This window comes from Cucumis sativus, chromosome 7, assembly GCF_000004075.3.
Source record: "Cucumis sativus cultivar 9930 chromosome 7, Cucumber_9930_V3, whole genome shotgun sequence".
In the NCBI taxonomy this organism is placed as follows: Eukaryota; Viridiplantae; Streptophyta; class Magnoliopsida; order Cucurbitales; family Cucurbitaceae; genus Cucumis; species Cucumis sativus.
This window is the reverse complement of record NC_026661.2, coordinates 15136762-15157462: the sequence shown is the minus strand read 5'-3', so window position 1 is coordinate 15157462 and position 20701 is coordinate 15136762. Positions and strand designations below refer to the sequence as shown.

Genomic DNA, 20701 nt, shown 5'->3' with positions numbered 1-20701 from the left:
TTTAAAAACATTTCTTTTACAGTGTAAGATTAGTAAAACACTTTCAGAATCTTGATAACTTGTAGAATACGAGTTATTATAGCCTATTTTTATAGAATAATGAGGTCATAATAGAGAAGAAGTATGTCAAAATGCGTAGTTCATATATTGAAATTGCATAAATACTTAAAGATCGATTGTACATAAGCTTTCACACTTGTTTCACCATGCTTCCAATGTCTTCATGCAGAATTAATAAGAAAGAAGAAATTAGTGAATTGCAGAGGATCTCACATCAACACTACGTGTTTCAGTTGACAAATAACCTATTAGGTGAGAAGACCAAAGTATAACAAAGGAAAGAGGTTCACTAAAAGACAAGAGTGAGAGTTGGAGATGATGTGACTCGCAAACAGGCACCTTTCAGTGGGCAACAGTGACATGCTCAGAAGAATAGAAATTTCCTACAGAAAGTTGCCTATAAAAGAAATCCACCTCCACCATAACAAAAGGAGGCCTATATGGGCGAAGAGGCTAGACGTCTGAATATATGGATCAAGAGGTCCGAGAGGATCAAAACCTAGAGAGAGAACAACAGAAAGGAGTAGCCTTTCCACCTTCTGTAAAAGTGTTTCTTCTTCTTCTTCGATCAGTCGCAAAAGCGAGAGCTGAGCTTCTGATAGAAGAACTCATTTTCCATCTGCCCCCAAACTTGTAATATTCTCCGTTTTCTTTGTCTTCCATTTTTATATTTATCTGTGATATATGTGTCCATATTGTACAATGACAAAAGACCTATATTCTTTAATATATTGCATGATTATACATTTTCAATCCACAGTGTCTTGACTTTCCATTCGTCGATGTGTTATTCGAAGCTAAAGTTTGTGATGACTTTTGATAAGAAGTTGAGTTTATGATTCTCGTCGCATTAGTTGAGCTATGTTCATCGTCTGACTAGCGTAAATCGTCCACTACCCGAAAGGACAAGTAACAAGGATAAGGCTAACGTGCCAAGGAAGAGTTTGTCAACAAACTTCTCCTTAGTGAGATTACTTTCATCACTTGTATCCCCAAAGGTGATCAACAAGTGTGGACGCTAGGCACCGAGAGATTGTTGTCCTTAAAAGAGAAGTTCTACAAATATTAGAAGCAAGAACTTCTAGACATAGCTTGCATTAGTATGCTTAGTCACTTGGATCTCAAGAGGTGAGCAAGTGTGGCGTTTAAAGACTTTGAGAGAAGCTCGTCTTAATCATAAGCTTGTGAAGCAAGTAATGTCGCATCAAGGCTCTCACATTGCTTAATTGCTTAATATTGCGTAGGCCTTCCTTTGACCCCTTCTCACATACAAGTTAGTTCGTTCATTACTCATAATTCATCTCTTCCCCCTTTTACAAACTCTCTAGGCGTAAATAGGAATTATAGTTCATTCTTACATTCTTTATACTATTCAATTTATTCTTTTGTACCACCTGATTGATAAGTAAACTCTAGAACTAAGCTTTGATATCAATTTCCTATGTTTGACTTTGGATCACCCAGATAAACCTGTTGGTTTGCTTATACTTTAGGTAAGTAAGAGGAAAACTTATATCCTTGTTGCAAAATCCTTGCTTTCTCAAACGATTAAGCCCTTACATTTGCAGTTTCCAACACCTCTCCTTTTAGTTCTCTTATTCCATGCCTCAAAGAATATACTTTCACATCGTAACTCCCAATTTTTGACTTGACAACTTGCAGAAGAAACATTTATTTTATAAGAATGATATTCTTTTCATCATTGAGATAGAAAGTGATATCCACGTATTGTAATATGACAACACGCAAAAGTTGAAAATGTTGGAAATCACCTTGAAACATGTAGTAATATACCATGATCATTTTATTTAATTTATTTAATCTGTTTTATTGAGGTCCTAAAACATAAATTTTGAATATCACCCTAAGACTTCAATACTTTACTTTAATTCAACCAACTACTAATAAACATAGAACAAGAAGTTGGAACAAGTCTGAATTATTAATATCACAAAGCCTCAATACAAAAATTATGAATATGAATAAAGATGAAACAAGTCTAAACTCAAGATAGATAGTTTTTAGAAGCTTTACAAAAAAAAACATGAAGCATACCTAGAGAATACTTTAATTAACTTTAAGCATAAAGTAGCTAAAAAGTAAGAGAAAGCCTCGTGCTATTAAATTAATTGAAAATAGTAGCAACAACAGAAAATCAACTTGATTAAACAAGTTCTTAATAATCTTTTCATTGAGCCAAACAAGCTAAACCACACCATTCTTTTGATCCTAGTCAAAAGCAAACAACCCAAATGCTGAAATTCATATTGATTCCTCCCAACATGTTCTCAATTTTGCATAAGCTTAAAAAAGACATGAATTTAAGATAATTAGAAAAGTTACCACATGAATGAAAAACACTCAGGTGAAGATGATTTGGAGGGAAAAAGAAAAGTCAAGGAAAATTCAATTCCAAAAAAGAAGATCAAAGAGCAGGTCCTGAGAATTAAAAGAACCTAGTTGGGGAACTAGAAAAATCTGATGGAAAGAGAATGAGATAGAGAAAAATAGATGAAAAGAAAAAAGAGGAAGAAGAGATACCCTTGAAATTATATGTCACTGTCTATCACTCTCTATAATATGATCTCAAAAAAAGGCTTGCTAGTTGTTTCACTCTTCACTACTTTTGCAATTCTTCTATTCTAAAAATTACATAGAGCTCTACATAGAAAGTACAATAGACAAGTTCATACTTTGAACCTAAAACAAAGTGATTATATGAAAAAGATACCTGTAGATAGGCTTCATTATTCTTACGTTTTTAGGTGCACTCTATTTTTAAAACGCAAAGGAGAAAAAATTTCTTGTATTTAACAAATATAGTTTGATTCAGGTTTTGTTAAATTGATTCTAAGTAAAAATTAGAAAGTTAGAAAATTGGTTGTTGAATATTGATGATTAAAATCAAAGGTAAAGTATGTTTAGAAAGTTTTCCATATAAAACATCAAACATCCCCTTCTACTCTAACGTACCCAAAAGATCGTTGCTTTCTTTAATATTATTATTATTGGAAAAGTTAACTACCTGCAGAAGAGTAACCTCTTCAATATGAGGTTTTGCACCAAGATTACCTCGGGCAACCATTGCCTAAAATGAAAAGAAATAATGTTCTTCAATTAGCAACCAAGTCCCAGACTATCAACAAAATTGAAAACATTTGAATAGAATTCAACATTAACGAAGCTGTGAAAAAGCTCAAACAATTACCCTATAATAATTGAATGCAAATTTGGTATAAACTCTGCACTTTCTATTTTTACAATCACATGAATATCAACACCACAGTCTGCAGAGTCAGATAAGTTAATAAGACTGTAGCAGAACAAACTAGCAAAAATGCAGCATCCAAATTGTCTTTATTAGCACAACATAAAGATCTGAAGCTATTTACTCTCGAGATATTTCTTCAACTCATGAACTACCTTTGCATCTTTGACGAAAGAGAGCATAAAAATAAACTTTGTTGTCAAGTCCAAATTTAATAGCATCCCAATCCTTCACTGCAAGAAGCAAACAACAAAGTTATTGAGTTACAGACAAAAAATTAAATTTACTTATAAAAAAATTCCAGAAAGAAAAAACTTCATTAAAAGGTGAAATGTGTAGGATATGCTTATTCAATCCAACTAGTAATTGAAGGCAGTGTAGCAATTTTTCCTCGAACATTTAAATGTCTCCTGGACTTAAGCTATCCTCCATCAATAACTTTACGCAAGACAAAATCTTCTGTCTTAATTATCTTTAGTTATCTCTAAAATTCTTAGTTAAAATTTTTTAAATTTAAGCTCATATCTTCAAAACATTAGGGCAAAAGAAGAATTTTCATGTAAAAATCTCTCTTGGACATTGTCTTGCCCACAACTTCGCCCCTTTTTTTCTCTTTTGGCCTAAACCTCTTTTCTTTCACTTTATTTTACCCCTAAATGTCATTTTAGTCCAAAATAGGCTATGATACTAACTATTTAAAAACATATGGTAGACATGAAAGAATATTACAAATATGTAATATTTATAAAATAATGTTTACACAAACAATTGCAAAATTTCATATTTATAAACCTTTAAACTTTGTTATTATTAATACAAATTCACATTAACAATATTTTATTGATATTGTTAAATATTGTGTATTGATTTCTAAATATGTCCAATCTATTTATAAATAAAAATTTTATAACGAAATTTGAAGTTCTATCTTTATATTTCAAATGGAAACGAAAAATGTGTTTTTTTCTTTATTAGGATAGAAGCACAAATATATTTAATAGCAAAGACTAAATTGAGGACTTTAAAAGCCAAAATAAAGAAAATAGTGAGAATTTTATTGAATATACCAATTAATGGGCACTAATGTTGAATATGGTAACCAACTTGAGAAACAAAAAATTCGCATTTTGTATGAATTGGGGAACATAATGAAAAAGCATTATGGAAAAAACAGTAGATGCAAATGCAATAATAATATAGAAGAAATCTAAAGAATGATCAACAGTTAGACTTGATATTTTTTTTGATGTTTTCTGCAGTGTCTTTAATGGCTTCTTTAGATTCTTCAGCTTTGCCAACCACTTTCTGTTTAATGTTTTGAGTTGTATCCTTCACTGATCCCCATGCATCTTCAACTGTTTGCTTTGCCTTCCCAGCCATATCTTGTGCTGTTTCACTCACCTTCCCTGCTACTTCTTTTGTTCTTTGAGTCACCTTCATTTTTCGTTAACAACCCATCATTAAAACAAAATAACATATACTTAACATGAGTTGTTGATCTTCAACTTTAGTTTTTCATGATTCCTTTACATAATAATTTAGTCTATGTAGTATGTACTCTCCATTAAATATGTTTTAGCTTAAATGAGAAAATTTGATTAACGAGAAATCATTACAAATCCGAGAGTATAATAATTAAATTATTGAAACATTCAGTATTTAAATCTAAGGTCTTGATTAATGTTTACATAAAAAAAAAATGTGTTTTCATCTGTCGTTCCCTTAGCAAAATTTAGATTCAAGTACTCATAGAGTCTACTGAAAAAGACCATAGCATTGTAGATTACTATTAGTGAATAAAGACCGTCACTAATGGAAGAACAATAGTGTACATATTTTGCAATATATATATATAATTGCAAAAGGTTATCCTATTATACACTTGATTTTAGAAGTCCTGGAAGTGCTACCAATCCCAATGGGTCTATTTAAGAAACAAAACAAATATATATAAAAGTTAAAAAAGTTTTAAGTATGAAAAATGTGAAAAGAGTTGGTTGTCTTAAATAATTACCTCATCGGCGGCAGAGACGGCCTTATCTTTGACTTCTTCGGCGGCCCTCTCGGTGGTTCGCTTCACGACATGAGCAGCTTCATCAGCAGCTGCTGCAGTAACCTGTGAACTTCCCTATACACATTTTCCATTTCCAATAATCTTTCTTTATTATCATTAAAAAACCTATATATATATAACTCAGAATGAAACTAAAGTAAATATTAATAAATAATATTTAGCATTATGGTTTGGTTCCTAAACCCAATTTGGGATAATTACTCAATGTGTTATTAGACTCTCTCTATTATGAATTTGCGTATCGTGAAAATAAAAACTATGCTCAAAGTTATACAATTTATCTCAAAGAGAGAAAAAAAAAAACCTATAACAATCATCAGCCTTTTTCTGAATTACGAAGTTAATAGGAAATATTTTGTTAAATGTTGATTTACCTAAAAGCTATATGGTAATGGGATATAGTTCAATTGTTACACATCTCTTGCTTGTGAGTGAATATAATGTTAATTAGAGAAGAAGGGATATCAGATGGATTTAAACACATATTAAATGATCCCCATGCATCTTCTCGATTAATGATCCCCATGACTCTTATCCTCTAATTAATATCATATTAAATGATCGATTAACTTGAAATATGATAAATTTAATTATATCACCATTTTATCGATCAAAGACAAAGTGGAAAGTAAGAAAAAGCATAGAAGAAATAGGTATTTACTATAGAGAATATGAAAACTAACATGTCTTGGTCTGAGAGAGACAAAAACATTAGAACTCCATGGGTTGTGTACAATAATAGATCCAGCACGTTGAAGCTTTGGAATGGTTGCTGATGTTGCCAAAAAGCTTGCCATTCTTCAGTCTAACAATCTTTTTTTCTTAATCTCTAATTACTTAATTTTTCTCACTTTGTTTTTACACTTCGAATCACATTCAGATCGCAGCTGATGATAATATTTTGTTCTAAAGCTTTGAAATATTGATCCTATTTATAATGCAAAAAATGAGTTTAAAAAAATCATATTGGAAATGAATGTGTGGACGTCCATGCCGAATTCTTCTCGATGGCTGGTGGTTAAAATCAGGCTTAAGAATAATTCTTTTGTGGGTTTCATTTCATGGTTGATTAGTTTTCTTTTCTTTTACCTCCATGGTTGCATTTTTTTCCATTTAATTTCGTATTTTAATTCACAGTTGAGGTAAATTCATGAAATCTATTTAGTTTAATTTATTTTAAATTTATATTATGAGGAATTGTTTTTGAATCTTTAGATTAGATTGTTATTTGAGATTTATGTTTTTTTTTAATAAGATATGATGGGACAATAGGTTCGGTGCATCTGAATATCCCATTAGATGGACACTCTATAACATCCTCAGTGTCCCGTTTCATTATAATATCCAAATAGTACATAGAAGCAAGGAAAGAGAACAAAAGGGACTAAGAATAAAAAGCCTCTAAAGTAAATAAAAAAAAGTATTAAGATTTAAAGTAATAGTGCTAGCACTGTAGCTATTTGAGATGTATGTTTGACATTTGTGATATTATTGTGATGCTTTTGATGAATGATATATTCATGAACAAATATGTATATATTTTTATATATTTGTCTCAATTGAAAGTCTTTAATTTTCTTTAGCTCTTTTATCTTTTGAATATAATGCATAGCTTTTGGTTTTAGGGTGTAATGCGGAATGTTAAGAGGTGTCAATCTAGTTGAGATATATTGGTGCATCTTCTAATCCCTCATGTCTCATGAACATTTTAAAACATTAAACAATTCAAAAACGTATAAAGATCGATATACAAATATACGTTGTCGTCCATCTAACAGTATGTTAACTACGTCCATAGAGCAGAAAGAGAACAATTTTACTAAAGAGAATATTTCATAATACAAAACGACGCTATTAGGTTTGAGCTTAGACATATTGCACTTCTCTAAATCCTAAGGTTAAAATCATAAACAACTCATAAATAAGTGCATTTGCTCAATTACAAAAACTGAAGAGCTTTCAAGATGTTGCTCAAAAACCCCCCACCAAAGACAAGTTGCCTTTGAATCTCAACACATTGATTGGACAACGGAAGCCTCATACTAGGTTATCCTTATCGTCACATAACGAATTTAAGGCATTGCAACAAATATTGATGGACGGTATATGGCTGTAGGGTTTAGTGAACATGAAACTGATAGACATTGAACTAATAAGTGAATGAAATTTATGCACATCAAGGAAAATGGAAATGAAGCGAGAATAAGAAAAAGACAATAAGTTTTAGGTCTCATTCGACTTGATTGTAGTATGGCTAAAACCTTGATCTATGAACAACTTCCCTCTTAATTGATAGGTTTTTGTGTGGCCTTTTGTATGTTTTAATCTCTTGTTGACTGTTGAGTTCTCCGGCTTGCCCGTCTTGTCCAAAGTATCCTTTCTGAATGAGTGGATCACTATTGTATTGAGGATATATGATTAGGGTACCCTCTAACAACACAAACTACCTATCACATTCATATCATTTTTAAATACTGCAATAGAACTAACATAAAACATGAACATAGAAAAGCCTAGGTGCAATTTGTGATTATCACATAAAAGTAATTTGCATATATTGTACTTCATCCACAAAGCATTGATCGTCAAAGATAAGAAGAAATACAAATAAGTAGTTGTTTTACATTTGAATTTTGTTTCATTCATATAGCAATAAAAGATTCTCATATAGGATAAAAAGTGATAACGAAGATCAACGGACTTCTGCAACAATCAGAAATAAAATCTTAGAAATTTCTATTAGTGATAGATTCAAATAATCATTTATTAGTATTGTAATAGATGCCTACATGAGTCTAATATATTCATAATATATCATTAGAACGATCATCTTACTATAACTAGTATTTATATTGTAGTGTATCAATGATAAAGTTAGATGAAGATAAGATTAAGATGCTAATATACACCCTATTCTTCAATAATTAAGTATATTAACGATGTTTTATAAAGATGATTATTTGATAACAATTCACCCTTTTCTTGCATTTTCTTCAATTCCTCCTACAATCTATCACAAGTTTCTATGCTCCATTTAAATTTAATAATACCCAGCAAATATAGGGTCAAATAACTAAAGCCAACGAGAATAAGAAAATAAACCTTGGGCTTCTTAATTTAACTACTCATTTATCATGTAGTTTGATACGATTGAAGTACATCAAAATTTCTCCAAAACCGTTGAAGATCGGTGTTAGTAAATTAAAACAGACCATTTCCAAGAGCCAAGTGCCTTGAGTTTTAATAACTTAAACTAGTAGTTTTCTCCAAAATTATAGTCTTTTTAATTTGCATGTGAAATGTAAAGATGTAGACATGAAACATAGTACTAATGATAATTTATAAAAGAGAGTCACTTTTGTTAACATGACAATAGGATTCTTGAAACATGAAGAAACATAAAAATGTGTGCACAACAGCAGCAATTGTACAATACTTCACATATTGCCACTTCATTCAGTTACAAAGACTTCATGGGCATACTACACAGGAATGAAGAAATACAATATGTAAAGATGAAATTTATTATTGAATTGAAATGAAGAAGTTGATATCATAGGAATGAAGAACTAATCGCAGCAGCAAGAAAGGGAGGGATAATTTCCTGTGCATGAACCACCACTCTCATACCCTGCAATGATGCAAGCTTTATTGCAATTTGGGAAATTCGAACATGATCCCAAACATGCCGCTTGCGCACATGCTGCCTCTGGTCCCGTTCCTACAATTTATTGACACGGTTAACACTCGATTCCTCCCAAAATCACTCTCATTCAAATGTCATCTTCAGTCTTGATTCATTCTACTTGCACCTTTCTATGTTTGATTATAATAAACTGTCAAAGTCTATCAATGAGCTAGATTCATTTTTCTATATTTGAAAAGAACATTTAAAGTAAATATTTAACATGATATTCAAGAAAAAAAGAAGAGAAAAAAGAGTATTTATCGTACCAATTTTGGACATACTTTTACCTCATAAATTCGAAAAACTCCAGAGAATAAAATACAAGCATCTAAATTAATTGTTATTTCATTTTTGGTCGTTACAATAGATATCCATTTTATGATAATAATTAAGAGTATAATCACATTTTTTTAAAATTAAATACAAAAAAATCCAATAGTTGAAGTATATCACTAATAGATTCTAACCTACTTTTAGTGTAATATTTGTAGATTACTGTATAGATAGCAATTGAAAATTAAATTGGACTAAAAGAGAGAAAAAAGTGGCAATTGCAATATAATGAGAGAGTGTGAATTAAATTACCAGCAATGACAAGAAAAGCAATACAAAGGATGCAAAGGAATGCAGATCTGTTAGCAAAGGAGACAGCCATTTCTTTTGTGATTGAAACTAAGATAACTTCATTCCCCTTAAATAGTATTCACTTGCTTCAATCTCTGATCTCTAAATCAATCAACTAATTAATTATTTAGTTTCTTTCCATATATGAGTTTGAGTATTTGACCATTATTATGCTTCCATTAGATCATGTTTTCTACCATTTTTTTCTTCTCTATCATTGAGATACAGTCTTCTTATTCCTTTTATAGCGATGTTTCCATTTCAACTCCTCTTGTTTCATGTAACTGTAGGTCTAGTTATCCAATTTTTGTTTGTCGAAATTCTATAATTTTTTACAGAATAATATTTGAAGTTTTTGAATTTTCATGGAACTAAAGATTATTATTTGAACATGTATACAGTTTCTAAGGAATTGGTTCCTAACTTCAAATTTATAATATATTGATTATAATATCTTTTTTATGTGTAACAATTAATTGAGCCCATCTCTATTATTATATTCCAAAAAATTATTGATCATAAGACTTAAATGAGAATTCTTATGGATCCATCAAGGTAAAACTGTTAGATTTCACGTAATAAATATCAATTATATGTGTATATATATATAGATATGACAAAAGATTTTTTGGTTGGATAATCATACTTCATATTTTAAAAAAATGATTTTGTTGCATTTTGTTTATCTCTTCTCAAATTTCAATCTAAAATTCTTAATTTTGATATTTTCAAATTTTAAACTTTAATTTTAATTTAGCGTTTTGTTAAAAGATCTAGATTGTATTGTAGGTAGATTATATCTTGATAAGTTTATCATCTTCAGAGTTCAACATTCAAAAGCAAGGTCTATATTTTCTGCATTTTAAAATTTCCATTGTTATGAGCACCATATCGTACGAAATAGTTTTGATATTGTTCAAGGTTGTGTTTGTGTGATGTGATTTTGACATATTATATAAAATCACTTTTGTCAGGATCATGTTTACTTTCCTCTCCAAAATAATCATGTTTGGAAAGAAAATAAAAATTTAATTTTGAAAAATGAAAAATTACTTTAAAATATAATTTTTTTTGAAGTATTCTAACCAAGTGATTTTTCTTTTTGGTGATTGACTTTTCTTACTATTGAAATTTAAAACACCCCTATTGTCCCACTTATAAGCAAATTACGATCCAAAATTATTAAAAATGATTAAAAGTAAATTAATAAATAAGAAGATTGTTTTGGAATTAATTTAAGGTCTTTTTTGTTTGCATGTCAGGGAAAAAAAATTAGAAAATTGAGGCCCTTCAGACAGACTTATTTACTTGTATACATTTGATATACCTACCTTAATACACCACTAATATATATTTGATACACGCTGATACATCATTGATATAGATTGATACTCTACCGATATTCACTTTGATATACTTGTGATATGCACATGATACATTTGATATCATTCTAGCAAGCACTTGATACACATGATATACATTTGGTACATATATGTGATACACGCATTTGCTTTACAGACAAATATATTCTAATTTACGATACAAAATTTTGAACTTTTGTTAAAGATTGGGAAAGGAAAAATATATATTACATCTATAATGAACTAAGACGGTAATAACTCACTCTTTGTTTCAAAAGCCTTTTAAAATAATGTGAACCTCTTTGTTTTCAAAAGCCTTCTAAAAGAATGTTCCACATTTTGTGGCCTTAAAGTTCATAAAGATGCACAGGTCGGGGTGGGGATTTGAACTTAGGACCCTTTGTCCACAGGTTCATGCAAGTGTCAGTTGAGCGAAGTTCATGTTGACCAGCTTACGCAACTTTTACAAATTTTAAAAACCCCAAATTACAAATTTTCAATTCAACTCATTAAAGTTGAACACAATGACTAATTTAATTTTTATGAAGTCACTTATTTCAATATTCTAATTATAATTACAACAAATCCAGTACTTAATCGGTTCGTTGAGCATTAGATGCTTACCACTTGGAAGGAGTTCAGAAGTAGAACCATCGTCATTTCAAGAAGTTCAGTGATCCTAAACAGGCATGTGCCAACCCACCCCCAGATTAAAGAATCGTGGGGAAGATTGACATTTTCTATGCGAGCACTACCTTACCCGACATTTTCAGGTGATTTAGAATTTATTAATGTTTTCAAACGGTAGTTCATTTTTTTAACGTAACATTTTGATATTATTTGCATGTAGGAGCAATCATCGATGAATAGGGCTGCTAGAGCGAAGCAACCCTACAGTCACAATAGTGGCGCCAAGTCATTTATATAACGAGCACATGAGCTAACTAAATGACGGGGTCATCCAATCTATCAAGTGAAGTTGCTCAAAGAAACACACTCTCCAAATGGTCGATGCTCATGTATGTTTCTGCTATATTTTATGTCTTCATTTTGTAAATACATTTTATTTACACACGTTTTATAACTTATTAATCAATCAAAATTTTTTTGTAGAATCAAATGCTGACCATTCAGTCCTAGCCCACTACAAAGAGTTTTCAACCACTTTTTGATGAAGAGATATGCGAGACAGTGTTGGGTAGACAATCGAGCTACTCAAAGGTTTTTGATTGGGGTCCTAGGCCAAAGTCCTAACACGCTGCTGACAGTTCTTCCTTAGTTGCATTAGCCCACGAGCGAGAGATGCACGTCAAGGACACGTTGACATGCTTAAAAACTCGTCTTGAGGAAGTAGAAGAGAAAAATAGACTGTGGCATGAGGAAAGTGATTAGAAGATGGCATAAATGATGAAGATGATTGTAGAACTCAATGATAAGTCAGCCAGAGGACCTTGATTTCTTCATTTAATGAACTTTTACGTTCTTTTACTTCTTTTTGAGGTGATATATATATTTATATTTTAATTTCGTGTCATTGTAGGTTGGAAGACATCGGAGGACTTTTATATAGGTATCACTTAGTCGTTTTGTTTTTTAGTTTCAGTTTATTATAATTATTCTACAAACAAAATGTGTCTTCTTTGGAATATTTTAATTAATTTTAATATATATTTGCTTGATGTTTTATTAATTTTACATTACCTGTTTTACAATTTCAATCAAATTAAATCGAATTCAATTATAAAAATGTTAAAATTAAATTATCAAAATAAAAAAAAAGATGGTGAAACCTTTCCCAACGCACATACCACATTGCGAATAGTGTCATCTTACGATGCGAGATCACCCAAAGCTGTGTCGATGTTGCATTGGCTCTTCCTACAACGACGCACACCAGGACGTCGACTTGGAGTTATTTTCGATGCTCTGACTCAACATTGGCAAACGGTTTTGGCCGATGTGTTGACCTTCTTACGACACCGTTGCCGAGTTATTTTCGTGGTAGCCTTCACCGACACACAATGGTTTTCTAGCGACGCTCGACTGCGTCGCCAGAACCTTGGATTCTTGTAGTGAATTATTAAATTATGTGGAATATATGAAAAACAATGCAAAACGAAAGAAAAAAGTGTGGTATATATACTTAACTGACTGTAAGTAAGGGCATATATTGTAAATTACGTGGCATATATACTCCATTTACTGTAAATTTTCTTTATAAAAAAAATTACCGAAAATTTTCATGGCATACAATATTTCACAATTTCATGCACATAATTAATAGTATGAAACGAATATGCATTCATCGAAATTTTTTGAAGTAGATGAATAGACTAAGAAAGAATGGACGGAGAGAGGGTTAGAAAGTGAGAGAGAGATGAGAGAAAGATGATCTTTTTAACAAAATCACGAAAAGTAAAATAACTAAGGGCAATTTTGATTATAATATTACCATAATAAAATAAATCATATAACATATTTACATAATGATATATAATAAATGCAAATCTTAATCATATCTGATGGTCCATTTTCCTTATTTAATTTTTCTATTTTTTTAATATATTACTGATAATAAAGATGGACAGTTTGGTCTTTTGGGATGTACATTTGTTTAAAATTGATGCCTATTATGACATTTATGAAAAATTTGGCAAGGTTAAGTCGAACTTGTAACAAGGCACCCCTATTTAAGCTATAATAGTTAAAACCCCTTATTTCTGTGGCTATATCAAGTGTATTAGTATCGCTTATATTAATTACTTGAACTAAGAGATACATGTATTATTTGATGGATATTTAAGGAAAATTGCATTAAATAACAATTTTTTTTTATGATAATAGAATCCATGTAACTTACATTTTCAAAATTACAAAAATAATAAATTTAAAATCAGATTATTGTATTACCCAATTTTGTAATATGAAAAAAGAGATGTTATGAGATATTTTTCTTTAAATATTTTTGTTATTTAATGCAATTTTCTTTCCTTATATTGACACTCCAAGTAAATGAAATATCATTCAATAATTATTTCAATAAATGGTGTTTAAATTTATTGAGATTTTAATTACATTAAAAACGTTATACCAAATACGAATAGTGACTTAAATATCTGGTAATAGCTAATTATTTTGAAAAAAGCATGTGTGTTTCCTTCTATTGTAAATTGCTAATTATGAAAAACAATACAAAATGAAAGAAAAACACGTGGTATATATACTTAAATGACTATAAATAAGGGTTTATATTGTAAATTACGTGACATATATACTCCATTCGCTGTAAATTTTCTTTATAAAAAAAATTTACCAAAAAATTTCATGTCATACAATATTTTACAATTTCATGCATATAATTAATAGTATGAAACAAATATGCATTCATCGAAATTTTTTGAAGAAGATGAATAGACTAAGAAAGAATGGACAGAGAGAGATTAGAAAGTGAGAGAGAGATGAGAGAGGGATGAATTTTTTTAACAAAATCACGAAAAGAAAAATAACTGAAGGGTAATTTTGTTATAATATTACCATAATAAAATAAATCATATACCATATTTCCATAAGATATCTTATAAATGCAAATCTTAATCACATGTCCACTTTTCTTATTTAATTTTTTCTATTTTTTAAATATATTATTAATAATAAAGATGGACCATTTGGTCTTTTGGGATGTACATTTGTTTAAAATTGAAGCTCATTAAGAAATTTATGAAAAATTTGGCAACATTAGGTCTAACTTGTAATAAGGCACCTCTATTTAGACTATAATAGTTAAAACCCTTTATTTTTATGGCTATATCAAGTGTATTGGTATCAATTTTATTAATTACTTGAACTAAGAGATACATGTATTAGTTTATGGATATTTAAGGAAAATTGTATTAGATGACAAAAAAAAAAAAAAATTAGAAAATAAGCGGCACATAGTACCTCTTTTTTGCATGTTGCAAATATGACAAATAACTAGATATATCATAGGGTTATTAGAAGGTTATCCGCTTTTGCTACTTTTGCAATTTTAAAAATGTAATTACATGAGCCCTATATAAACTTTTTTGCTATTTTGCAAAAGCTTCGGTATTTAAGGATTAAAACCATTATATGTCAACAATATCAAGATTCATTTTAGGAGAGTTTGCAAAAATAGCAAAAAAAAAAAAATTATGATAATAGAACTCATGTCACTTATATTTTAAAAAATAGTAAATTTAAAATTATATTACCATCTGATTACCGTCGTATTAGCCAATTTTGTAATATGCAAAAAAAAAAAAAAAAAGAGGTGTTATGAGGTATTTTTCTCTCTCTAAATATTTTTGTTATCTAATGCAATTTTCCTTCATTTTATTAATATTCCAAGTAGATGAAATATCATTCGATAATTATTTCAATAAATGGTGTATAAATTTAGAGGAATTTTTAAAAATGGTAGATTTTACAAAATATTTACCATCTATAGAAGATTCTATCACTGATAGTCATTGATATGCTACAGTGATAGAAGACTATCAATGCTAGAATCCAAAATTTTACTACAATCTATAAATATTTTAATTTCTTTTGCTATTTTTAAAAATACTCCATTGAGATTTTAATTACATTAAAAACGTTATACCAAATACGACAATGACTTAAATATCTCGCAATGGTAATAGCTTATTTTGAAAAAAGCATGTGTGTTTGGTTCTATTGAAATTTCAAATGGATAAATCAAATCTCAATTTAAAACATCAATCAAACATTTATTTTAGGGAAATTGCAATGAATGACTATTTTAGCAATAATAATTAAGGATATAGCAACATTTTAAAAAAATTGCAAATATAGCAAAATTATCACTGATAGACGTGTATCGCTGATAGACTTCATATGGTATATCAGTGATAGACCAATATTTACAACATAGTCTATCAGTGATAGACTTATATCATTGATAGAATTTGACAAATTTTGCTATATTTATAAATTTTTTTAAATTGTGTTATATACTTAATTAATTTGAATTTAATTGCTAAATTTGCAACTATTCCTTTATTTGATTGATATTTAAAAAGTATATTTAATAGTTAAATCTAATAACAATCGGTCGAGAAAGTAATTTTAAATACTACATTGGATAGTATATTAGTATATGAAGTACTCGTTCAAAATCCAAATACTATATTAGCTAGTATTCGTTGGGCTTTGGTCATCTTGCACCCCAATGTGGAGAAGATATAGGTTCAAAATCTGATGATTTTGGTGAAATACTTGGAGAAGGGAATGCCACGAAGATGCTTCCTTGATCACACACGTTGTAAGTTTGCCTTTCTCTTTTAGCAAAAACCAATTACTGATTTTGGTAAAATCATTTTGACAAAGTACTCTCTCCTTAATTCGAATCTCTATTTTTCCTTCAACCTCACACCTATAGGGATTTGGCAAGAAATATCGAGACACTGACACAATTCAATATCAAAGATAATGAAGTAGAAGAAGAAGATGGACAAAAATGTACATGCCTAGGGAAAGTTTATTTATTCTTGAAGCTACACAAAGAAAATTTTGCTTTCTTTACATCTTTCACTTAATTATTAAGAGCTTAGATCTATTTATGTGTTATATATGATAGATCTGTTGCAAAAACGAGAAATATATATATATATATATATAACTGCTTATCGGGTGTTTAAAGTCGTTGGAAATCAAAGTATGTTCAGTATTCACTATAGTACTGTTTAGTGTACGATTTAGAGAAGTGAATCGAATTTGAGTGAAATAAGAGTATACAAGAATGGAATCATTTTTAAACTATTAAAATAGGATTCTCAAAATTAAATGAAACATGCATAAAAAATGTATAGTTGTTGATTTAGATATTGTAGTTCGTCATGCATCTACACAATGTGTAGAGTAGAGAGATAGTAATTTTATTGGATTTGAAAAGAAGAAGTTGATAGAATAGGAATTAGAAATTATTGCAACAACAAAGATCATCAGAATAACATTTACCACCCTCCTTATAACCTTGATCGAGGCAAGTTTGGTTACAATTTGGAAAACCTGAGCACACTCCCAAACATGCTCCAGTCGTCGTTTGCCCACATATTGTCTCGGGTCCTCTCCCTGCAATGTCATATAATCATCTCCATTCATTCATCTACTTTCTATTCAAAACATATGCTATATATATAAGAAAATTCTTGGTTTTCTTTAAAATTTCATATTTTGATTTGGACATGAGCCTTTTTTGTTATTAGATGGGATTAAATGAAGGAAGTTGGAGTAACTAAATGAAGAAAAATATTTACAAAATATACCAAAATATCACCGTTTATCCACAATAGATTTTCATAGACTACTGTTTATGTCAATCTGTATCATGATACACACAGATAATAGTCTATCTTGGTCTATTTGATTTATTACAAATAAATTATGATATTTTACTATGTTTGTACATATTTTATAAATTTTGTTATTTAAAATAATTTTTTTTGTTTTACTTGTTAATTTATAATTTTTTGATATAATAAGTGATATGTCAAAGACGACGGACATAGTAAAGGTAAATTAAATTAGGTTTAAATATTACATTCACACTCCGTACTTTTAAATGTGCATTTTTGTTCCTATACTCGTACATTTTGGTTCTTATATATTCAAAATGTTTCTTTTAGTCCTTGTACTTTCATGATCCAGCAACTTCTAAAAGTGACTATTTTGATCATTTAAGAATGTAAATCAATGAATTAGAATGGTCGCCTTCTTTTTATTCTTTAAAACATAAGAAAACCAAAATTAAAAGTACATTATCAAAATGAATCTTTTGAAAGTATATATGAATGAAATTGAACATTTTAAAAGCATGTATGAATGAAAATGAACTAAGTTCAAATGCATAGAAACTAAAGCCTAACATTTTAAATAGAGAAGAGAGAGTGAATTACCAGCAAAGACAAGGAAAGCAATACAGACAAAGGAATGAAGATCGATTGACAAAGGAAACAGCCATTTCTTTTGTGATTGAAACTAAGTTATTCCCATTTTAAATGATATTCATTTGCGTCAAGTTCAATTGATATATTATTTAGTTTCTTTCCATATTTAAGTTTGTGTATTATTTTACCATTATTATACTTCCATTTAATCATGTATTTTACCATTTTTTCCTTCTCTGTCACGAGTACAATCATGTTGTTCCTTTTATTCTAGATTTTGATCGTCATCATTTTGACACATTGTCATTTTACATTTTCTTAACATATATGCTACATACAATTCATTCCCACATACAAAATGAGTAGGGAGCTAAGAAGGAATGTGAAAATTTTAAGTTTTGGAGGAAAAAAAGAACAAAATTAGTTTTAAATTTGGATTTATTTAATTATTCAAGCCGGTTGTTCGCATAAAATATTTATAGAATGAATTAAGGGAAATTGGAATGGATAACCATTTCAGCAATAATAATTAAGGTTATAGCAAAATTTTAAAAAAATTACAAATATAGCAAAACTATCACTGATAGATTTGTATCGCTCATATATTTCATATAGTCTATCAGTGATAGACCAATATTTGCAATATGGTCTATCGTTGATAGACTCATGTCATTGATAGAATTTGACAAATTTTGCTATATTTGTAAATTTTTAAAAATGTTGCTATATACTTAATTATTTTGAATTTAATTGCTAAATTTACAACTACCCCATGAATTAACAAGTTTTTTTTTGTTATTTATTAATTTAATCAATATGATATTAATAATCTAGAGTCTATCCATCCAAATATAGAAGCTACATGATCATTCCGTTAAAAAATTAATAGAATTCTAAGGCTGGATCACCAAAATAAGTTTTCTTTTAAAAATATTTGAGGACCAAAATAAACGTTTTTAAAAGTTTAGGAACCAAAATAGAACAAAATAAAAAGTTTGGAGACCAAAATAGAACAATACGAGAATTAAAATATGATTTTAACCTAATTTTAATTATACTTTCCCTTTCCTCCTTTTCTATCATTTTCCTTCAGAAGGAAGGAAATAAGCCAAATTTATTCGACCATAAATGATATCATTGATAGGAGCGTATCCTAATTTTCTATCTCTCATATCTTGGCTGCTAGCTAGAAATTAATATCAAATTACTGCTTGTGACTTATTTATTGTCCTTCTTTAGATTAGTTGTATTCTCAGCTATTGACACTACAAAAATTTTAGTCACAGTCAACACAACCAAAATGTTGACAGATATTAAAATTTGGTCCATCCAAGCTCTACGAACATTTATAAGTTCAGACAAAAAGCTAACATTGCTTTTGCCGATAGCATTTTCCATTGCGTGGCCAAAACTGGATTTTTAATCCCCACACGTACGCTACATGGGTACTTACCAACTCATCAGCATTCATGAACAAGAATTGCATTTTTGCCCACGCCCACACGTGACAGTTGTGAAAATGATATCAAGAATATCTATTCATTTTCTTTAATTACTTTCCTTCTCTGATATGATGTAAACCATACTCTCATTTTATGTAAACTATATATACAATTATGTGCCTGTCCATTTGTGTTTAGAGTCTGATATGGTTGAATCAATGGCAAATATATGGTTTTTATAAATTTGTTCATGGTATCAGAGGCTTGGCACATTAGAAAATTTGGAAGATCTGGACACTGACAATAATCAAGAACACTGGTAACAATCAAGCTGTCTTCATGGCCAAAACAGAAACAACTCTTACCATACAATCTTGGGCCACCAATGTTCTATCCTTCCCTTAGACCCTTGCTGAATTTTATTTATTATTCTATTGTGTCTTAAAACTGGCTAGGCAAGGAAATGACATGGGCTTGTAAGAGATGATCACAACTATCTTCAATGTTATAAGGTCTGTCGGGTGATAACAAAAGTAAGGCTATGTTAATGTAAGTTCAAAATGGACAATGTCGTAATTATTGCGATAAGTTTGCGATGTGGAGTGGCCGACCTTGTTTTCAGAAGGAGGAAAATGGAATTATCACCAATAATATATATTTTGATTTAGAGGGCATGATGGGAGCCCAAATGTATGCTAAAATGGTTGGCAAATAAAGATAGTGAAGTTGCTTCCTTTTCTTTATAATTCTATTATCATTTGAAAAAAAGTTGTAAAGTTTATCATCGAGCTAAGCATTTGTGCAGTAGTTTTTCTTTTAAGTCATACTAAATCCACTCAAATATTTGAGTTAATTCACTGCAATTTACTGGGTTCTTATGATGAACCATTTTAATGCGGTGCTTGTTATCTTTTGACTTTGGTGGATGATTATTCTCGAGCCGTATGGGTTTATCTTTTGATTAACAAAAAAGAAGTATTTAGAATGTTTATGTCCTTTTTTGCTATGATTGATCAACTGTTTTCTCAAAAGGTGAAACTTACTCGTAGTGACAGTGGAATAGAGTTTAACTGCATGAAAACTATTTTTCGAATAATGAAATTATTTATCAAACCTCTTATGTTGGTACATCGCAACAACATGAATGTTGCTCGTGCTTTAAGGTTTCAGCGAGGATTGTCAATTTATTTTTGGGGTGTGAATATGTTTTGGCCACTGCCTATCTAATAAACGAACTCTGTCAAGTGTTATCTAT

At 29.8% G+C, this 20701-nt stretch overlaps 1 protein-coding gene and 1 long non-coding RNA gene across 2 annotated transcripts; one reads left to right on the top strand and one right to left on the bottom strand.

Moving 5' to 3' along the window:
- Positions 1-4379: 4379 nt before the first annotated feature.
- On the bottom strand, positions 4380-6293 carry LOC105436147 (uncharacterized protein At4g13230). Its single transcript, XM_011660866.2, has 3 exons — positions 6086-6293; positions 5343-5456; positions 4380-4762 (listed from the first exon to the last, which is right to left on the bottom strand). Exons 1-3 carry the CDS (start codon positions 6197-6199, stop codon positions 4547-4549), a joined length of 444 nt encoding a protein of 147 aa, XP_011659168.1. The 5' UTR covers positions 6200-6293; the 3' UTR covers positions 4380-4546.
- Positions 6294-16227: 9934 nt separating this feature from the next.
- Positions 16228-20184, top strand: LOC116405276. Its single transcript, XR_004218410.1, has 2 exons — positions 16228-16380; positions 19707-20184. It is a non-coding gene; the product is annotated as an uncharacterized LOC116405276 (long non-coding RNA).
- The last annotated feature ends 517 nt before the right edge of the window (positions 20185-20701 follow it).